The 14,882-nt window shown below is 45.8% G+C and overlaps 1 protein-coding gene across 4 annotated transcripts in view; it reads right to left on the reverse strand.

The window, feature by feature from the left end:
- Positions 1-1,031: 1,031 nt before the first annotated feature.
- The window catches only part of DYM (dymeclin), a 220,809-nt gene continuing 206,958 nt past the window's right edge, over positions 1,032-14,882 (reverse strand). For all 4 annotated transcript variants that reach the window (XM_026092225.1, XM_026092226.1, XM_026092227.1 and 1 more), the window contains one exon: positions 1,032-2,931. In XM_026092225.1, the coding sequence (XP_025948010.1) occupies positions 2,782-2,931 (150 nt within the window). In that variant the 3' untranslated portion in view covers positions 1,032-2,781. The remainder of the gene's footprint in view (positions 2,932-14,882) is intronic.

The raw sequence follows: 14,882 nt of genomic DNA on the forward strand, positions 1-14,882 counted from the left end.
TACGGGGACATGAAGGCTAAGACCTACCTATTGCGGCTGTGGAAGCCGCGGAGCGAGTTGGCAAGAGCCCTCGCTTAGGTGGGAATTAGCACGACATTGCAGCGTGACACATCCCTTCTCTCACCGCGCACGGATTTAAACAATTGCCTACTTAATAAATCAAACGCGGGTTCTCCTTATTGCAAATCACTGCGAAGGTATAAAGCCTCATGCACGCTAGGTCTGACAAGAGCACCGAGACCGGCTGGCCAAATGTTACCACGCAGCAGCTATTACGTAAAACAAATACCACTACAGACTGTATTTACTGGTTTAATTTTTTTTTTTTTTTTATTACGCATAATAAATCTTTCACACAAAGTAATGAAAAGGATCCCTAAGGTGATACTTTACAGATCTGAAGGAAAACAGAGTATTTGTGAACATGCCAGACTGCAGACTTCAGGACACTGCCAGACCTATATAACGCTCAAACTCCTGGAAGAGCCAATCAGCCCGGCACGGCTTTCCGCATAAATCTTGGTCTGGCTCTGCTGCTGCAACTTTGGCTTGCGACTCCAGCTGTTCCGAAGCAGCCGGGCTCTGTAAGCATTGCATATTAATTAAAAGCACGAGGAAATTATGCGATTGCAACAAACCTGTTCCTTCTGCACTTCAATGTCATCGGAACGAGAGGACAGCCAGAAATAATTCACTGGGCGACTCCTGCATTGATCCGGCAGCCGCTTTGACCTATCCTATYGCATTGCTGCTTCACGTACCCTTTTCTTTAGAAAAAGCCCTTTTGAAGAAAGTCGGGTTCGCTCCGGTTTGGCACCCTGATGCTAAGCATCTGCTCCACCTGAGCCCTCTTCTACCAAGCGCTCCGCTTCTCCTGAAGCCCGCGGGGTGGAGGGTGGTCATCCCGGGGCAGGCTCACGCACCCACGGGTGGGCAAGCCCGATGAAAACGGAGCCGTCCCGGGAGCCTCGGGCTCCACCGTACAAAAGTGCATCTTCAGACTGACCTTTCCAAAGGCTGCRCAGCTCTGCTGACTCACAAACGCTCTTAGTCTTTTATTAAAAGAGAAAATTGCAAATCACTACAGTAACCGAGAAGAGCCGTTCCCCTTTGACGTTTGCTCGGAGCCAAAAAAAAAAAAATCCTAAACATAGCACAAACATATGTGCAGCTCGGGCACGGTTTAATCATTTCTCGTGTTTTACTAAGAAAAAACTGCAGCTCCAGTCTTACTATTGCCTCTCCTCAAAAGCTTGTGCCATTTTAAAGTCCTAAACGCTCCTGTGCTGTGCATGTCTCTTTGCAGTTATATTTAAATAAATATGGAAAGCCTTTTTTTTTAAGCTAGCATTTCCATGGACTTCCAGCTTTAAATTAGCAGATAAAAGTACAAACCTAGCATATCCTTCAGGGAAAAAGAGTGCAAATAATTCTATTTAAAGCTGCTCAGAGGAATGCCTGAAAGCAAGTGCGCCCTATCCTTCAGCTCAGTAAGCAGGACGTGCTGGGGCAGGCAGCGAATAGAGGGGTTCGCCGTATATGTTTAGGAACCGACTCCCTGACCTTTACGTTTTGGCATGCGATGCACTGGTGACAGTCCTCCGCACAGCAGCGCTGGGATTGCAACAGCGTCTGCGTCCACGTGCGAGGGAGCACTGCCAGGAGCCTCCCCAGAGATTTAAAAAAAAAAAAAAAGAATTGCCATTTTGAAAAATGAGATGTTCTTCCAAAACCAGGTCAGTCCATTTCTTTTGTTCTTCCAACTGCAGAGAGAGTTTTTGGATTATTTGCATTAAACCAGGTATATCAGGAAAGGGCACTTCCAAAAACAAACAAAAAAAGTCTTCTACATTCAGATAAATTTATACTTCTGCCATAAACCCTGCAACAGCAAACAGGGGATTTTCGACACAGAATTTTGCCAGGGGATCCCTGCTACACACTGCCACCACTACACACGTTTTTACAGGACATTGGTCTATTTTACAATCTTATGACTATTTTCTTTGGACATTTGTTCACACGTTCAACTTCCAGAAGTACAGCAAAGCAAGTCTGTAAGGGGCTTCACTCTGAACGTTGGCGTCTCTAGCTCTCCAAAGAGTATTTGCCAAACAGAAAAAGCCTTGCTATTGAAAATCCTCCCACCAACTTTGTGACATCAAAATCGGGTGTTTTGAATGCATCTGTAGAGCTAATTTGATTAATCCGCTGCTTGCTAGCTCGCTTGGATGACAAGGGAGACACCAATTTAGAAACCGCAGCTGGCACAGTGCCATCAAAATAAAGGGCGGTGAGGGAAAGCGTGGTACCGGCAGGAGCAACCCACCGCAGAACCCAGCAGACCACGGAAAGCTTGACCCAAAGAAGCTGCCTTGCTTTAAAGAAAGGAAAATACGAATGCTACTTCCAAATCACAGCCCCCCCCATCTCCTTCCTCATTTACCCTGGTGAAGTTAAAGGAACGATCAGTTTTGTGGTCGGTAGTAACATCACACCCCATGTGTAAGGCCTCGTTCTCATCAAACAAGCTCTAGGTTATAGGACTATAAATACAAGGTTGCCTACAAGGCGCCAGTTCCTCGCACCGCAGGCTGTTGCCGGCGCGTCTGCTTCCAAGACGCYGAAGTTGGGCTGTACACAAGCGGCGAGCTTGGCTCTCTGTAAGCTTTGGGGTCGGAGGGGGCACACTGGAAGGGGCCAGGTAGTAACACGCAGCGCYGAGTTGGACTTTCCGTAGCAAGACAGAGTCGAGCTGGCGTGGCTGCGGCACCYGCTCCTTCAGCCCGAGTCCATGGTGAAGAGCTGGATGTCGCGTGGGTTCCAGTACAGGGCCACTGCCGAATTGTAAACCAAGGACCAAACGTACGGGATGAAGAACTCCTCCGGCTGCTCCTCCTCCACGTACTTGAACTTCAGCTCAGGAAATTTCTGCAACAAGAAACAAAAGCCCATTGAGGGAAGGTTTGCAAACACGCAGCCCACACAGACACTRAAGAAAGAGATCTGGCGAAAAAAAATAAAAATGGAAGGAACTGAACTATTAGAGTTGAARGAAAACATTTACCACAAAGGATAAAGAGATTATTTATAATTCCGCCTTTGAACTGAATGCTACATTGGCACATTGCATTTCGCCCTTTTGCTGCTGGTCACACTTCTTACCACCGGAGTCGTACTCAATTTGTCTATTAACAAAGACTAAAAACGTGAATCCTTTACATAATACAAAGGTCTTAAGGAAAACTTATTTACAGCAGCCCCGCAACGGCCTTCTTGCTTGTGCATGTACAGACCTGCTTATTTCAGTCTTCTCTAAAAAGGATTCTGCTATTAATTGTACTCAGCTCCTTAGGAGGAGACTCCTTTGGAAAGGTCCTAAACATACACGCAGTCTGTGATGTGTTTTCAGGAAGGCAGAACATTATGGCAAACTGAGTTTCTTCTCCTAATTCTCATAGATTTTCTCAATATAGAAGTTTCCAGGACAGAAATGCTCTTTTCCCAGGAAGCACAGTGGGAGGAAGGAAGCRTGGCTAGACTCTGTGGGTGGGTTCCTGGAGTCCTAGATGCTATTTCCAGTTTTGCTTACAGGTTCCTCCATAGTTTGGGGTAAGTCATTACTTGCTGGGTCCAGGCTCTTCYGTCGCTGAGGAGCGAGCAGAACGACTCTAATGGCACTACTATGGCAATTAGACTACGTGGAAAATCGTGCAAGCTCCTCAACTGAGATGCGTTACGCAYCTATTCCACTTCTCCACCTCGGCTTCTCAGGCTGTAACCACAATACCTGCACACAGGCTTATTGGCATCCACACAGATACCTCCCCCTCCCGGAAATTACAGGCTAGACAATATCATTTCCACAAAGGCCGCCGTCTTCCAGGGCCAGCTTTGAGCAAAGGACTTCCAGAATTAACACACGTCAGCTGTGCCATCCCAGGMGGTCCCAACGGGATAGGCACGCCGCACCCTCAACTTTCCAACCTCCTCTCGTTTCTTCCCTCCCACAGCGCTGCGTACACCGAGGCAGTTCCCTGCAACGCCACCGTGTTCATGTAAGTGTTTTGGGGCAGAGCTGAGCCTATTTTTATATCGTGCTATTCAATCATATTGTCTGCTTCTAAATGTTGCCTGTGTCAAGAGCTTGGCAGAGTCTCAGAGAAAAGCCGCATTACAATGATCACTGGGGTAAGATAAAACATGACCCATTTTATTATTTATAAGGCTGTGGCTAAGACTAAGAATAAACTCGATGGTGTGACATGATCAGAACAAGCACGGCAGTGGCTGAGAAGCCTCTTTGCCCATTAATAATGGAGGGATAGCCTATCATCTTTCTTGAGCTCACAGCATCCTGTTTCCCTGTGCTGGGGTACGAGACTCTTCTGGCTCTTCTTGCACTCTCCTTTGAAGGGGCATTTCTTGGCCACTTGGCTTTCAGGGCTATTCATTTAACTTTTACACACCCAGTCTATTTGTACTCTTGGGCGTCACAAAACATGGAAAGTATTCCACTCCTTCCTTATATACTGCTGTTATTAGAGCAGTTTGGTGCAAACACTGAGCATCTACAATTACATCAAGCCACAAAGCTTCCACCTGCATTACACTTTATGAGGAACGTGTCTCGATGGGCAGCTTTTTCGGCTTCACTTGGAACCACAGCATTAGCTTACAGTGTCCTCCTCCTACGTCCATGAGGACATTGGTGGCACCCTGCAGTGTACTCCAAACAACAGTGTGGAGTTGTGGTGGCTCGGTTTACGTTGGGGCCAGGCCACTCACCCCAGCTCTAGTTAGTTTGATGCCAATACTAGCATAGGAAGGACCATTTTGGGCCATTATTGCACTTGACTTCAGAAGCTGTGGGGAGCTCATCCTTATAATAACTCAGGGAGAGAAGAAGGGCAGTATTATCTCCAGTGCTATCATTTCTGCTAAGGAACTGAAGCAGCAGGATATGATTAAGGCACTTACGCATCCAACTCCTGTTGAGTTCAAAGCCCAGAACCTCAAAGGTACATCAGCAAGTTTCGTTTCCTCAGTGTCACACATGAAGTTTGTGGCACAGAAGTTCTCCCATAACCCTTTTGTGTCCCCAAACCATTCTCCTCTACAACCTCTCTGCCCCAGGCTGTTCTGACCATCCTGTTTAACCTTCCACATCGTTTTGTTTCCTCAGTCTTAGTTCCCCCCAAACTCCCTCCCCATTCTAATTTTCTGTCTCCTAGTCTATTTCCTTCCCCAACTCCATCCCTGTATCTCCATGGTCTCTCTTTATCACATCTTCTATTTTGCACTCACCCACATTTTCTTTTTCTCACCCCCTACATGCAAAATTCTTCCCAGTTCCTCCCCTCTCCTTTCACCTTTCTTTTCTCAGTGTTAAACACCCTCTCTTTTACCCACTATGTCCCCAACCCGACTGTCCTTGCTCACCGCGTGCTGGGTTTGTTCTCTAGTCATCCTCCCGGGGAAACCACCTTGAAGATCCCTACAGATATTTTGGCACTTACTTCAACTCTTCTCATCATCTCATCCTGAGGTTCCTGTTAGGACTCCTCTTGACTACCGGCACCTCGCATTCCCCTACAAACACTGTTGTGACACCATCAGTGTCGTCTTTCTAATCCTTCCCAGAATGGCATGGCTTTTCAGCCTTGTGACAYCCTCCTCTTTACTAATATCCTCTGTTCCTTTCCTTCTTGGCTTCCCAATCCTCAAGCCCGTCCTGCCTTAGCCCTCTGCCATCCCACCCCTCCTCTCAGCGCACCGGGATTCCTTTGGCAAGTTCAGCCTCACCCCAGCCAAGGCCTCGTGTAGATTTTTTTTTAAACTGATATCCTACCTCGCTTATCCACAATGTAATCTTCCCCACTTCCCTCCTAAATGCTTCCTGACTTGTGGTCAGTGTAGACAGGGAACGTGTTCAGTTTAGCATTGCATCAGCAGAATGAATGGTTAAACCTCATGATTAAACCACTGTAACATTTCCTAGCAGAGAAAAACCCTTACACAGCTGTCATTCTTCACCCCAAAGGTGGCTGCACGCCAGTACTGCAGCATGTAGTAGTCCTTCTGGGACAGAAGGGAAAAAAGTGATTAAAGATGCTAATTTCAGAGGAATTAGACTCAGATAACTTCTTTTCACCTTCACAGCCACAGATTATTACTACAGGTTTTGCAAACACTCATGGCACTAGTCCAGGACCATTTTGGAATCTTATGCAGCTTAATAAATGTCATCTTTAGCTTTAAAACAGTAAGTAAAACTGTTGTATTAGAAATTCCAGTAGCTACCTCTGAGACACTCAGCTCTTACTATGCCATCATCTCTCTGCTAGAAGGGCTGCATAAAATAAACTAGATAGCTTTAGTATTTTCAGGCAATAGCTGTCATGTATTGATTTTATTATTACGCCTTTCTTCAGACTGATCAGTGTTGCCATCTATTGTGATTGTACTGTAGCAATTTAATAATTAAATTCCGATGAAACACTGTAACTCACTGCAATCACCTTGGACTCTATCACACTCAACATGTCCTGAATGTTCTGCAGGTTGGAAACGTACATAAGGCTAATGAGATTTTAAAGAGAGAGAAAATATTAGGTGTCAGCGACTATATACATTGCCATTGCATACACCTGATTTCAAGTATATCTTTATAAAAAAGAAGATAAACGATGACAGAAATCATCAGTGTTTTGCTGTCCACCTAGACACTGGACACAGAATAGCTCCATGTGTTGCTAATGAGACACGGAGCTTTTGACTTCCAGATCAGTAATTCAAACCCAACTTCGTTAGGTCACTGCAATGATCCATGGCTGCAAGGTGGCCTACGTCAAACCAGCTGGTTTGGTCACTGAAAACAAAACCTGTTAACATTAAAATCATCACATTCAAATCACCTCAAAATGTTTCTGACTTACCAGACTGACTTTAAGACATTTTAGACCAGCAAGCATTAAATACCATGTGAAAAGTTTGACCAGTGACATAAAGCTTTTAGATTTTTGATGTACRGTAGGTCAAGGAAAGTTTAAATACAGTTCTGTGCCATTTATCTTTTGCATGTACTGCTTGCAAATGAACAAACTGAAGCCTTTGCCTGTGCTGCAGACATACAGAAGATGACACTACATGAATGTTTCAGCAGAGCTGTGACACAACCAGGTCACAGGACTCTCAGAGCACTCCTGGAAAATACGGAGGACAGCACTGGTGAAGGGTTTTTTTTTTCCCCGCTAAATACCGCAGCTAACAAAATTCCCAAATTGCAAGTCAAAGCAGCAATAAATGGATCCAGTGGAGCYATTACTTGCATTTCAACCCAGTCATTGCCAGAGCAGAGATAACTCCAGCTAGTTTTAAACAAACCTACCTGAGACCTTTGCTTGCTTTAAATTTCRGAACCCGACGTAGCACTAGGATTGAACGGCAGACTTTAAATAGACAACACTTATCAGCTCTGGTGAATCAACCTACCACAGCAACCTATCTTGTTTTCTTCTGCCAGACAAAGCAGAAGTCAGATTTAGTGGTTGGGACAGGGGTATAAAACTAGACAGACCAAAACCTTTGCAGACTGTCTGAGCTGTCAATCATATGATTCGATGAAAAACCACAGGAAGTCCGATGAACAGATGTAGAACTGAACTGCAATAACTCTGCCACCACAAAAGTTCAACAACATCTTTTTTTTTTTTTTTTTTTGCAGTTAACGATTAGGGAGATAGCATCACAACCAGCCAACAACACCTGGCACAACTCCAGGCAGTCCGGTGGCATTGAAGCTAGACTGCTTTAGCCATACATTGAAAAAAATCCCCCTCCCATCACAAATTAAACATCGGAGCTGCCAGGAGGCTGCAATGTCATGTCAGTGGATGATCTCCAGTCCATGATAACACATAAGCAATGGAGATGGAGCTGCTTTAAGAGACATGGAGTTCACCTATATCTTTGCTTTTCAGTGATCTAGATATTTTACTGGATGGAAGCAGGTCTAATCAAAGAAGTGGGACAGTCAGTGTGGAAAAGAAAAAAGGATTGGATTAACATAAAACTGGAGAATCCTCTTTTCCTCAAGTACTCTGTAAGAAACTCTTGTTTCTGAAACAGCAAGCCAAAGTAAGGCAATATTTTCAAAAGCATATGAATGGTTGAGGAGAAAAGTACCACTTCCAAAAGAGTCTTATGCATTTCAGAGTCAAATTGTCATTGACTTGCCATGAATCGGAAGCTTCAAAGTCTTCCTGAAAACGTGATTTGTGTGCATTTGAAAATCTTAGCCTTGTTTGGTACCCTAATGACATGCTGGCAAATTATGTGTTTCATAAAGCTTCAACTAAACAGTAGTTGTGCCTAGGGAACATCCGCAGGATTGGACCTCATTAGGAATATACATAAACTGGCCAAAAAAAACCCACCAAAAAAAAAAACAACCCAGGGCTCAGATTCAGCACAATAACAAGTCTTTGGTATAGGTGCACTAATGAGTATTTATCCCAGAGTTGATAATTATGGTACAGCAAGGCTTAGTTCTGGAGCCTGCCTCACACCGAATATACCAGCCCGTAAGTAGTTTGGGCAGAGAATGAGCATCTACATTTGTCTGTAAAATCCACAGTGCCACTTTTGGATCTTGTCCCCCAAATCCCAATCTGCGTCAGATTAATGGTGACAGCCTTGAAAACAATTCAGCCTCACACCTTGTACCTTGTTCCTGATATATACACATACGTATGGAAGCATTTATATATATATGTATGTATAAAGCATATACAAGCATTTAAGTGCTCTGACAGCATCCAGCTTCCCACAATTTCTGGAAGAACATTTGTGACTACTTGTTCCAAGATACTGGCAGACTGAATTTTTGCAATTCTTTAATTCTTTGGGGGACATAACGCTGTTTAATCTTTCTCTGGTTCTGTCTGCATTTACGCTACTTCTCTTGGACTTGCGACAGAAAGTCGATACGCGTGTGGTGAAGTGTCTGTATGGGCTACGCCACACCTGCCCGATACCATCTTCGTATCTTTTTTAGGCTTAAAGACTAGACAGCGCAGTGGAAGATTACACTGGGGAGACAAAGGAAGCAAACAGGAAATCTTCTAGACTAAGCAAGAGCTGCACATTTTGTTCAAAGCTCTGCACAAGGAATAGGTGCAAAATCGTAAAGGCTGAGAGCAATGACCCAGAGCGCGTCGGGAGATTTTGAAGAAAAAAAATGGTAAACTCCAGAAGGCAAAAACACATTCAAAAACGTATGCACAGGCTAAATGTGCTGCACAGTTTAAGCAATCACATGAGCTGTAAGCAGAAGGGGATGTTTTTCCCAGGGAGTAAAATTCAGTAAACAGATAACCCATGCTCATCTAATGAGATATGACCTTTCCCGTCCAGAAGAACGGGGAAGTTTGTCTGCAGGGAGACAAATGGTTCAGCAAGTTCGGATCACTGATGTGCCGCTTCCGTTTCCAGACCGCTAGGAGTAAAGGTTTGCACAACCACAGCAGCATTAAAATAAATGCGCAAGACGTGAGCAGTGAATTTACACCCTAAGGCTCGAAAGGCCAGAGAAGCAGGCATGCCTCTGCCGAGAGTTCGGCAATTTGTTGCAGAATACTGAGAAACCAGGTCAGTTTGGGAAAAATCAACGCAACAGCTGTGCCTAGACGCTTATTGGGAAAGACACGATCATTTTCAAAAGTGAAATATTTGCGGCAACCTTGCCAGAGCGCCTAGCTTTCTGCAGCATCAAATTGCTAGAAAGAAAAGACTGCACTTCTTTCCARGATAGGCTTGCAAACACTGACAGCTTGACACAGTCCATCTAGAGAGTCAGGGATGCGCACAAATACACGCTTGCTTCTTATTTTCTTCTTACAGCTAGGAAATATTGCCGATAAACATCTGTGAATCTCCATCACGTCGTAGAAATTGTTTTTGTCTTCACATCGCTCTCTGACAGCACTGCACGAGTGTGTATCACTGCGTGACGGCACGCGGCACTGGCACCCCCTGCTTTCTACAGAAAAGGGCCCAAAGTGAGGGTGACCTTCGTTTAAAGGAAGGGAACCCGCAGCTGGCTTGGATGGCATTACAAGAGGACAGGAGGGGTTGGAGAAGGCACGCGGGCGCTTACAAACCATACACACAGCGCCCCACTGCAGGTACAGGGCTCCAAGACACCCAGGAGGAGCCAGCTCCCTGGTTCAGGCTGTCCTGAGTCCACCTCAGCAAGACGCAACTCTGGGCTGCTCCTCGATGGGGTATTAGAGAAATCGGAGCCTTGGTCAGAAGCTTCTTCAGCAAACCCAGCTGAACTACCCCGATTCATACCACCTGAACGGCTGCTGAGCCACAGAAAATCCCTAAAGTGGTTAGTTTGAGGAAACAGGGTGATCCCAGCTCACCTTCGGGGACATTGTGTCCACCTGGAGAAATTTTGGAACGAGGAGGAAAGATTCAGAAGAGATGGAATTGCACATTATGCATCACTGACCTCTGCCTCACACCGTATGAGTCGCGGGGATACAGTCACAACCGTACGGGAAGATTTCTAGCCTAAGGAATCCATCAGTGGATTATACTTGTGAGAACCGACGGGATTATTGTTATAATCACGATTTTCTCGCCAGAGCAGGCTAGTGCTGTACACTATGTGGTCTAGCTGGATACACAGCTCTAGAGAACATTTCCAAGGTGACCGCTCAGAAGGACTGCAACAGGAACGCTACATGGCTGTTTGCAACCCTGCAGAAAATATAACAGAAGCTGGCTGTGCCACAAAGTAAGAAAAAAAGGCCTGGAGACTGATGTATGCAATTACACCTTAAGTTTGAAYTGGAAGGCACAATGTGTAGATGAAGTACTATTAAAAAAAAAATTTTTTTTAGAGGAATGACCTCAGGCATGGTATCCGAGCAGAAAATGGATAACCTCAAAATGATCAGAGATGAAAAAAAAAGAAAAAAGGAATGTTTTCAAAATTTAAAAAAAAACCTAAGAAAAGATTAAACATGTGTAATGAAGAAAGCCACTGGCAAAGAACGGTTCTAGCACCTGACTTTGCTGGAGCGTTGTGATCCCGTTACATACACAAACCGACTACTCGGATAAATAAGCAAAACCGTTTGGGCGCTTTCGAATTTAGGGAATTAAAACCTGGAAGCCAGCGTAATCCCTGGAATTCTCACTAGCCTTCAAGGGCCCCACTGCAAACTCTCAGCCTTCCTGGGGCCCAAAGGGAGAGGAGCCCGTCAGGCTGCGAGAGGATCCATTGGCCAATACGGGAGGGACATGCGTGGCTCCCGGATGAGGCATTTCCAGAGCACGCACCCTTCAGAACAGCGGATCCTCTTTTTGCCAGTGCTAAGGAAGATGCAGACGAGTGGGAGGTCAAAATTCCTGCTCTGCAAAATCGGAGTAGATTTGGGGCAGTTTATTCAGCTACACCTGACGATTAAGTGAAAAAAGCCTCATCAGCTCGCTCAGAGAAGAGCTTGGGCATCCACCGATTCCATAAGCCTCAAAACCACAGCTTGCAAGCTTAGAAAGACCCCAGAATAAACAAACCCCTAAAAGAAACAAACCCCCAGTCTCCTGCAAACAAAACAGATCTAAGGCTGAATTACTTCTCTGCAGGATTTTATGAATGAGGCAGTCGAAAATCTGCCACCTCCAAGCTTGCTACATGTTGACTTTAACCACCGTAACTCACTTCAATAACACGGCTGGGAACTTTGCACTTTTGCAGTTGTGTAAAAGAGGAGGGGGAAAAAAAAMCAACTCTTTGAAGGCCTTGAGCTGGGCAAAAACTTAAGTTGTCCTAAATATACGTCCAGTGTTTAGATACAAAGTTTGGCGAGCAAGTGCCCACTTAGCTGCACAGACCGTGTTCCCCCAACACCAAAGGGGGCAGGAGACGAGCGCAGCGATTCAGTTTGCACATCTGTCCGGCGACGACGTCCCGGTCACGCTTTCGCTGCAAACTGGTGCAAAGCCGCGGCATCGTCCCAAACATCCTGCCGAGCCAAGAAGAACGTTGCTTTGGACAACTGGGACCAAGCAACTCTCTGCTGTCACGGCACGGGGGTCCAAAGCAGCACGCGAACTTGGGATTTGAAACCAAGCACGGAAACACAACCCCGTCTCCCCTCCGCCTGCTCGGCTTAACGCTCCGCTTTCGTTTCTCTCGCCGCTGCGGACTTTTCCGATAAGATTTGCTTATGCAACGGGCTCCCTGCAGCTCGCTTTGCAAAGTCGCGCTTTTACATAACAGCGGCCGCAAAGCTGGAGCCGCCGGCGGCCTCCGGTCCCTCCCCCCCTCCCGCCGAGGATGTGGCCCCGCGCGGCACGCCGAGCCCAAACATCCTCTCCCGCCCGCCGGCGGCTCGCAGCGGAGCGCGGCGGCGGCCACGCGGGCAGCGCCGCAGGGAGACGGCCCCTTGATTTGCCTTTTAATCTGCGAGCGCCAGACCCATAAATATTACGGAGCGGCGGCAGCGACTTCAGCACGGGGACAGACTCAGTGTCACCAGCCGCTAACGTCCTGGCGGGGGCGGCCGGGGAAGCGGGCCCTCATCTSTCTGAAGGGTGGAGGGCACTTCTGTTGGTCTTGTAGCTGGACAACCGCGTCCTCCTGGACCGGCTAAGGAAGGGGGAGCAGGAGAAGACYGGCTCCAAGACGTGATTCGTACGCTTGGTCTCCTCCTGTGGCCACGGTTTAAAAAAGCAGCATTTCCCCATAGTGAAACTATTCTTCTTAAGGCAAACAATCGCTCCAAGCTGAAAAAGGGCCTCGAGTGAACTGCTCTTTCCTTCTTGCAATAACGCATGAAAATCTCGTGGTTTTCTGTTTTACCATGCTTTAGCTCGAGTATCTCCATATCTGCTTGTCTCCAGTGAACTTACTATATCAAGACCTTGTGCTCTGTTAAAGAGAGTCTTTAAAATATGAATAAAACAGTTCTAAACAACTCCCCACCTCAGGCTGGAGAATTTTAAAAGTCATTTATCCGTAAATACTGCTATGTCCCTCCAGTATTCAACATCTCTGCCCCCTTTCTCTCCACGCGTTCAGGTCCAGAGCATTCACCCTGGTGACAACACTCAGTCTTTGCTGGTCTTGGCGCAGAAGAACCGAGCTTGGCCAAACCTGGTAGAAAAGATAAGCCAGAGGAATTCAAATACAGTTTTGCTGTATTTGATCTATGCTCAGAGCTAGAGCTGCTGCTTGACCACTGCAGGAAAGGAAGGGAAATGCTCCTCCTGAAGCTGCTGGATGTGGTCACAGCATTACTGAGCTGAAACCCACCCAGGGCATACTCTGATTTTGCTGGGAAATTGTCACCTAAGCACCCACTGCTTCTCTCTCCAACGGCAGGAGCTTGGACTATCTACCACTGCGCAACACATCCCTGTTGCTATACTGGCTTACAAGCCGCAGGCTGATTGCTCTCGCTGCAGTTTAAACATCTTTTGTGACGAAGGAACCGGTATAAATTACCCAGCTGGCATGCAAGGAATCAATGCGATGTGTGTCCTGCAGGACTCCCTGTTTTACCCCATCTTCCAGACTGCAGGAGCCTACGGTGGCTGGAAACACCCAGCGCCTGCCCAGAGTGCTAGTACGGTCAGGAAGCGCTACGAGAAAAGCTAACAGCCTGGCTACACCATCTGCCTTTCAAACGCTTATCGCAGAATCCTCATTAACGGTGCTGATGGCTGAGAAAGCGATCTCCCACCTGGCTAGGAAAAAAAAGCCACCGACAGCAACAGTCACCCCGAGCAGGCATAAGCATTCGGCAAATCGACTGGATAAAAGCACTCCAACTTGCACCAAAGGTTGTGACAAAATTGCTCTCTGTATGGGAGCGCAGTTGAGACAGGCATCAGCTGACAAAGTACGCTTCCTCCTCGTTCTCACTTCTCGGTGTCGTTACTGTAAACATCTCAGACATATCTCTAATTTATGCATTTAATTAAAAGATATCTATAACATTCATGCTGTTTACATTTAGCCCAGCACTGCAATGAAAGCTGTAATTGTGTCTAGGATTTATACGCTGTGCTCAAATTTATTTTGATTCCTTTATTTAAGCATAAACATAGAAGTGAAAACGTGTCAAATCACAAAAGTGGGAAAGATTATATTCCATTACCTAGCTCATCTGTCAAGCAGGGCAGAAACGTTCTGAGCAATATTTTTCTCAATCTACCATATGCCATGGAAGCTTAATTTAAACGACTAATGCAGAGAAGACACCTAAACCTTAAAAGTGGAAGAGCAAAAGGATCAGCATAATTGGAATTTGGCTGCATGATGTTTTCCTTCCTTACCTTGTTTTCAATTGCTCATAACTCTCCAAATCTTGCACCTTCCAGGATTAAATTTTAGAATTTGACCTCAGCCACATTATCTTATTTTGGAGGGGGAAAAAAAAGGAATGAGGAAAATTTGGTATTAAAAATAGTATTAAAGAAACTAATAAATCCATTTTAAATGGAACTTTTTTTTCCTTTTTAGCCACCTTGCCTGTTCTGAAGGTTTGCAGTAGAAAACCAACACATGGGTTGGAAATAGCTCTCAACCAAGGAGGAAAAAATGTCAGAGCATTTCAGCGTAATTTTACTTTGCTTTGACCGAAGTCGCAAGATATTTGGAAACAACACGTCATGCACATGCAGCGCATTTGGCACCAGCCTTTTCATTATACTAACAACATATGCAGCTAAGTAAGGAAGGCTGCACAACACATGCAAAGCAGATTTAGTCGCAGCGAAAAATATCATAAAAGTACAGAGTACGTAGGGTGGCTTTCTACGGGATGGAGGAGGAGGAGGAGGAGGGCAACAGGGGAAAT

The sequence above is a fragment of the Apteryx rowi genome, unplaced genomic scaffold, assembly GCF_003343035.1.
Source record: "Apteryx rowi isolate R43461 unplaced genomic scaffold, aptRow1 scaffold_95, whole genome shotgun sequence".
In the NCBI taxonomy this organism is placed as follows: domain Eukaryota; kingdom Metazoa; phylum Chordata; class Aves; order Apterygiformes; family Apterygidae; genus Apteryx; species Apteryx rowi.